The sequence below is a fragment of the Triticum dicoccoides genome, chromosome 1A (genome assembly GCF_002162155.2).
Source record: "Triticum dicoccoides isolate Atlit2015 ecotype Zavitan chromosome 1A, WEW_v2.0, whole genome shotgun sequence".
NCBI lineage: Eukaryota > Viridiplantae > Streptophyta > Magnoliopsida > Poales > Poaceae > Triticum > Triticum dicoccoides.
This window is the reverse complement of record NC_041380.1, coordinates 589,282,411-589,289,664: the sequence shown is the minus strand read 5'-3', so window position 1 is coordinate 589,289,664 and position 7,254 is coordinate 589,282,411. Positions and strand designations below refer to the sequence as shown.

At 51.9% G+C, this 7,254-nt stretch overlaps 1 protein-coding gene across 1 annotated transcript; it reads left to right on the top strand.

The window, feature by feature from the left end:
* Window positions 1-3,930: 3,930 nt before the first annotated feature.
* LOC119356416 (probable auxin efflux carrier component 3b) lies at window positions 3,931-6,742 on the top strand. Its single transcript, XM_037623375.1, has 5 exons — window positions 3,931-5,250; window positions 5,404-5,668; window positions 5,749-5,992; window positions 6,126-6,202; window positions 6,485-6,742. The coding sequence occupies exons 1-5, from the start codon at window positions 4,104-4,106 to the stop codon at window positions 6,552-6,554; spliced, it is 1,803 nt and encodes a 600-aa protein (XP_037479272.1). The 5' UTR covers window positions 3,931-4,103; the 3' UTR covers window positions 6,555-6,742.
* The last annotated feature ends 512 nt before the right edge of the window (window positions 6,743-7,254 follow it).

The following is a 7,254-nucleotide window of genomic DNA, read 5'->3' as shown; positions in this document are numbered from 1 at the left end:
CAAGTGACAGTGAAGAAAGAGTGCCGTTCATTTTTAAAAACGTAGTGCACATCAAATAGTCTGCATACATCTTAGATACCAGCATTTTTTTTTGCATGGTAAGATGTGTCTCACTCAATTATGGAGAACAAAGTACAAGTTACGTAAAGACCGACATAACACTGAAAAAATACAAGCATCTGAAACAATAAGCACGTAGAAGTAGAAGCATACGTATGTATCCATTTCCCATTAAACAACACGCAGATGATATAGCCGCGAAAACGCAAAGGTCAACTAGCGTTTTCTCTTAGTCTTTTTCAGCAAAGCGTTCCTGTTACTCCTTCGACGTACAGCTCCCTGTGACGACGACAGACACTGCATGCGTTATGCTCTAGGCGGCCGTACGTGCACGTCCTGCTATGCTCCTCTCTCTCTCTCTCTCTCTCTCTCTCTCTCTCTCTCTCTCTCTCTCTCTCTATGGCACATACAGTACATGTCATCGGATCACGCGTGCACGGTGCACCGCCGCCCCGATTTTGCACGTGTTTGGTGTGACTTGTGACAAGAGAAGAAACGAGAGAAAGAAACACGAGGATGTCGATGGGAACATATCAGCGGCGCCGATCGATCGATCCTTCCATCGGCGCGTGGATTCCATCTGATCCGCACTGGCCGTGTGTCGTTCTACGTACTTGCCATTTCCGTTGGTTTGCCAGCATTTCCCGGAGCTGCCAGGCGGTGGTGCCGCTGCACGTACAGATATGCATGCATGGCTCACGGCAATGCAATATGTTATCAAAAGTCCTCGGGGAACGCCTACTCATAAAATGGATATACTACTTTTCCTATTACTACAAATACAAACAGATTCCAAGAAATAAATGCATATAGTGCATGGTCTTTGATTTTTCTAACACAGTACAGATACAACCATTCATATATACGTGCATACACTTATCACTATAAACGCACACATGCACATCCTATCCATATATGCACTTTCGATAGACTGAGACGGCATATCATCTTGAGATTTACAAAGTCACCGTAGGCGTCTCGTCGTCGACGAGAACATCTCTTCCCACTGAAAGCGCGACGCCGGAAATTCTGAAATAAATCCAGAAATGCAAGCACCACGACTTGAATCCTGATGGACTAGGATACCACTATCCCGCTAACCATCTAACCACAGGTTGGTTCGAAGAACCTAAGAAAAATGGATGCTCCTATGAAAAAAATAGCATTGACTATTTTTGTACAGGACTTGGTTTGTCCTTTACAAAAATTAACAAGCATATCAAAACCTAGGATTTAACATTATTTTCGCAATCCTTGGCAAATGAAAAGGTTATGCTTTTCACCTAGGCACACTTACGAATTTGTTCATTACTACAATCTAATATACTTCGTGAAAATACCGAGTATTTGGCAAAAAAACTACCACATTAGAGGTTGCCGTCCCACTGAACTACCACATTCAAGAAAGTGACTGATAACTACCAAAAAATTATAATTTTGTGACTAAAAACTATCATTTTTAAAAAATGACCAGTTTAGACGATTTAAACACATTTATGACATGCAGGACCCACCCATCAGGGCTGACATGGCGGCAAAGTCAACTCCATTTATTTTGACCGTTATTACAAGTGGGGCCCACCTGTCAGCATCACTCTTCTTCTTCTTCCTCCTCCTCCTCCTCCTCCCTCTCTTTGCCATTTCCTCGAACACCTTGTGTGCACCCGCAAGCTACCTCCGCCGTCCTCCATTGCCGGCGCTCACCTCTCCCCATGCCTTGATTATGTCTGGATTGGGAGAGCTCGTGCTGCCCAACCACTCCGGCGACCACCTCTCCCCCTCGCGTCACTCCGGCGAGGTCACCTCTGCCGGCGACAACCGCCACCAGCACGCACGAACCAACCTAGCCAGTACTCGCCTTGGTTCGAGCTCCCACATGAGCTCCTGGGGCTCTTCGTCGCCCGCCTCCCGCTCCTCCATGCAGGTGCAGCCGGCCCGCACGGCCAGGTGTGCCAGACGCCACCGAACTCGTGCGCCTCATTGAGGAGCTGGAGGAGGCTTTGCCTTGGTCCGGGCTCCCACATGAGCTCCTAGGGCTCTTCGTCGCCCGCTTCCCGTACTTCGTGCAGGTGCAGCCGGCGCACGCGGCCACGGCGCCAGACGCTGCCAAGCTCGTGTGCCTCGTCGAGGAGCTGAAGGAGTGTGACTCCTTCCTGCGCACCAAGTTGCTCGAGCACAAGATCCTCAAGGAGGCCGTCGTCGACGAGCTGCGTCGGCTGGTGGCGCCGACGGCCTCGGAGAAAATTCCGTCAGCTTCGGCGACCGCTTCCACAGTTCCAGCCACCGTGGTTGCGCCGCCATTCCAGTCCCCAACCAACGCCAGGGAGGTGTTGCGCCAGGGCGTCACCATGAAGGATTTTGGAGCTCAAGCCCGGGTGCACGCGAGGTGTTCAAGGAAATGCCAAAGAGAGAGAGAGAGGAGGAGGAAGATTGCTGCTGATAGGTGGGCCCCACTTGTAATAACAGTCAATGTAACGGTCAAAATAAATGGAGTTGACTTTGCCGCCACATCAGCTCACGTTTGGGTCCCGCATGTCATAAACATGTTTAAATCGTCTAAACTGGTCATTTTTGAAAAGTGATAGTTTTTAGTCACAAAATTAGAAATTTTTGGTAGTTATCAGTTACTTTTTTGAATGTGGTAGTTCAGTAGGACGGCAACCCTAATGTGGTAGGTTTTTGTCAAATACTCGAAAATACCTCTCCAGTCTATAAATGTTCGTTCAAGATGTTCAGATACTATGGATGACTATTCCCTGTCCTTTGGTAGATTCATCATCTAATCCTAACACAATGGCAGAATTTATAGAAATGACGATGCAAAATAGCTGAAAAACACAGCTAATAAATAATAATACATACTCTTCATGTTCCAGAATATAAGGCATATTTTGACTGCCCAGATTCATGTTTTGACTGTAATTTTCTCATGCAATATTTAGTCAATAGTCATCACATCTTACAAAAAAAACAATTCAACGCAAACGAATGATGTCCATTTTTTCTATGATAAACAACACACAAAGGTTATTTGTACTGAAAATAGGGTTGCAGATTTCTTAGCCAAACTTTCGAGTAGAGAGCACCTGACCTACTTGTGGTTATAGGATGCCCCATATGTAATGTTACAGTCTTATTACCTACAGAATTTAGAAGGACCTTGATAAATGCCACACATGTGGCACGGACACGTGTGATCCTGATAAGTTTAGTGACGCGATGATGACAACTTTCGTATGACAACTTCAGTCGTAAAAAACGTCAAGGTCGGAATGCTTCATGCCGCATGGGTGGCACTTACCATTTGAGATTCAAAATCAGCAGCGTCTATTCTTTGGCTACATTTGTGAGTTCCTTCTTCGGTGGAAGATCTCATGCATCACGCGCTTTGCTACACATACAACTTTATGGTGAATTTCGTCTATTTTGTAGACGCATGCATCTAATTTCCTAGATACGCAGAGTATCAACATCTTAGAAATGCCCTAGAAACATACATGCATACATTAACACGGAAAGCATCGCACCGCAAAACCCAGAAAATATCTAGCCGCGAAAAGGCAGAGGTCAAACAGACGTTCCTTATCAGCATTTCAGTTTCTGGTTCGACAGCTCGTTGTGACGAAAATGCAGAAAGAAACGCGTTGTATTTTTTAAAATATTTTTTAGTCTAAAGAAACACGTTGTAAGTTGAAAGGTTTCATCGTGAGATGAAAAGAGGGAAAGAAACACGAGGCAAAAACCCACTTGGGATTTGATGTGATTTACCGTTCGGAATGCCTCGCGGGCCTCGGTCGAGATGCAGACCCGGCCCACGGTATAAATAGTCCCCACCCGCGCGTGCCGCAAAACTCAACCCAGGAGCACGGACACACCGCACTGCCCGCGATCCACTCGCTCTCCATCGATTTGCATGCAACCGACTCCAGATCCTCGATCCCTCCACTGATCGCCCAGTCAAAGATCGCTCGGCCGGCGGCGCGGTGATCGTCGTCGTCGTCGGAGGAGGAGCAAGTCCTGTACGTGGCCAGCTGGGCGGCGCCATGATCTCGTGGCATGATCTGTACACGGTGCTGACGGCGATGGTGCCGCTGTACGTGGCGATGATCCTGGCGTACGGCTCGGTGCGGTGGTGGGGGGTGATCACGGCGGACCAGTGCGCCGGGATCAACCGCTTCGTCGCCGTCTTCGCCGTCCCGCTGCTCTCCTTCAAGGTCATCTCCGGCAGCAACCTGTACGCCATGGACCTGCGCTTCGCCGCCGCCGATACGCTGCAGAAGCTCCTCGTCCTCGCCTCGCTCGCCGTGTGGTCCCGCCTCCCCGTCCCCTTCGCCGGGCTCGACTGGTCCATCACGCTCTTCTCCTCCGCGACGATGCCCAACACGCTCATCATGGGCATCCCGCTCCTCGTCGCCATGTACGGCCGCCACGCCGGCGACCTCATGGTGCAGATCGTCGTCCTCCAGTGCATCATCTGGTGCACGCTGCTTCTCTTCCTCTTCGAGTTCCGCGCCGCGCGCCTGCTCATCTCGGGGAGGTTCCCGGCCGCCGCCGTCGCCGACGTGCGCGTCGACCCGGACGTCGTGTCGCTCGACGGAAGCCACGCCGAGGCGCAGGCCGAGGTCGCGCCCGACGGGAGCATGCGCGTCGTCGTGCGCCGGTCCGCGGCGTCGCTCTCCCGCCGCTCCCTCCTCAACGGCGCCGCGGCGGGGATGCCGTCGCCGGCGCGCGAGTCGAGCGTGACCGGCGTGGAGATCTTCTCGGTGAGCTCGTCGCGGAACCACACGCCCAGGGGCTCCTCCAGCTTCACCCACGGCGACTTCTCCGCGACCACGGGAGGCGGCGGCGGCGCCGCCGCGCCTGCTCTGCCGCCGCCGCCGCCGCCGCCGCACGGCGCGGTGCGCGCGTCCAGCTTCGGCGCGGCCGACCTGTTCTCGCTGCACTCGTCGCGGCAGCACACGCCGAGGCCGTCGGCCAGCTACGACGAGCACGCGCCGCGGGGCAGATCGACGGCGGCCGTGGCGCCGGTCGAGGACCCCAAGGACAACGTGCACATGTTCGACTGGAGCTCCGGCGCGTCCGGCGCGTCCGAGGTGAGCGGCCTGCCGGTCTTCCGCAGCAGCGCCAAGGAAAGCGGCCGCCGGCGTACCCCCTCCGACGCGACGTCCACCAACTCCGACTCCTCCAGATGTACGCCCATCAGTCTCTCTCCACATCCCCAAACTGACCCCGCCTTATCAGTATCTGATCACCTCACAAACGCGCACACGTAGCCGAACGTGAACGAAAACCTCTCTTTTGCTCAAAAATTAAAAAAAAACTCGAGCGTGAACTTTGTTGCAGTGAACCGGACGGGAGTGGCCGGCGTCGAGCGCGTCATTTCTGAGGCGGCAGCGCAGGAGTCGCTGGAGAGGCTGGAGGCCGGCACGGAGGCGACGGAGAAGGAGCAGGAGCAGGATGAGACGAAGAAGGTCGGCGACGAGGTGGGAAAGCCGCCGGCGAGCGTGATGCTGCGGCTGATCCTGACCATGGTGTGGCGCCGGCTGATCCGGAACCCCAACACGTACGCCAGCGTCGTCGGCCTCGTCTGGTCACTCATCGAGTTCCGGTACGTGATCCATTTTCTTCTTCTTCGATCGACCGGTGATGATCAGTCATGACGACGGCCGTGCCGACTCGTCGCCGCAGGTACCACGTCACGATGCCGGCGATCGTGGCCAAGTCCATCTCCATCCTCTCCGACGCGGGGCTGGGGATGGCCATGTTCAGCCTGGGGCTATTCATGGCCCTGCAGCCCAAGCTCATCGCCTGCGGCAAATCCGCGGCGGCGTCCACCATGGCCGTCCGCTTCCTGCTCGGCCCCGCGGTCATGGCCGTCTCCTCCGCCGCCGTCGGCCTCCGAGGCACGCTGCTGCGCATCGCCGTTGTCCAGGTACGTGGCTGGTACGTACGAATATATGATTCCAGTACAACACAATACATGACGATGACAATTCCAACAAAGTACGTACGTAATTCTCAAAAACCAAAGTACGTACGTGACATGTTGCCATGTATGTACGTAGGCCACTCTGCCGCAAGGGATCGTGCCGTTCGTCTTCGCCAAAGAGTACAACCTCCATGCCGCCATTCTGTGCACCGGGTAAGCCAAGAACAATCAGTATCAAATATCTCCCCCAGTAAGAATTACTCTATCTTTTCATATAACTTTATAATAAAAATACGCCGGTCAAAATCAAGAGAGGAAATGGGATAGGGCTCGACGCGTCGTCGAGAAACGTACCATTGGGGAAAAATTCTAATCCGAGACCAATTATGGGACGAAAACCTGATAGCACTCTAAGCATACCTGAAATGGAGAATGCCCTAATATGATCAAGAATTTAGGTTCACGCCATTTATTTTCTATTTTGCCTTTCTACAGGGTCATATTTGGCATGCTAATAGCCCTTCCGATCGTCCTGCTCTACTACATCATCCTTGGGCTGCTATGACGGAGGACTCGCCATGAACGAAATGTTCTCCCGCGTCGGAGATCAAATTGACGCAGGGGTTCCGACGCAAGATTGGTTCGGCCTAGTTTAATTGCTCTTATGCTATAGATGCAAAATGCAGCGCTGAGTTTGAATTCCCTCCATTCACAAATCATAAGGATGTGCGGCGCGTGAAGCTGATTGGCCTAGATTAGTGGGAGTCAAAGAAAACAGTTCGCACATGTTTGAAGCACAGAAGTTTAGCGAACTTCGGTTATTTCCTATTGTAACATGAAATAAACCCCGATGGCTAGTATAGTTTGTTAATTAGGGATCAAGTATACAAAGTTGTTGTGTTTTCCATACATATTTGGCAGTTAAGAAAGAGATGAGGAGAAGTTATGTTTGTTTTTCGGTAACATGGTGAAATCAGAGGAGCTGGAGAGGAGGACATTTGCCCATTCCCACATGTGTGGGAATGGTTTAACAATATCCAGAGGGTATTCCCCATTACCACCTTGAGGCAAGACACGCAAACACAAGTGCTCGTTGTTATGTTGACACATCCACATCCTAGAAACTAGTCTCCTATCCCCTGCAGCCCCACGGGACCCAATGAATTTTTTTGGGATGCATGTGCATTGTAAGGTGGAGGGTGGAGATCATCGGATCAGTGAATGTGGAAAGTGGCATCGATAAGCTATGCTCTGACTCGCCTATC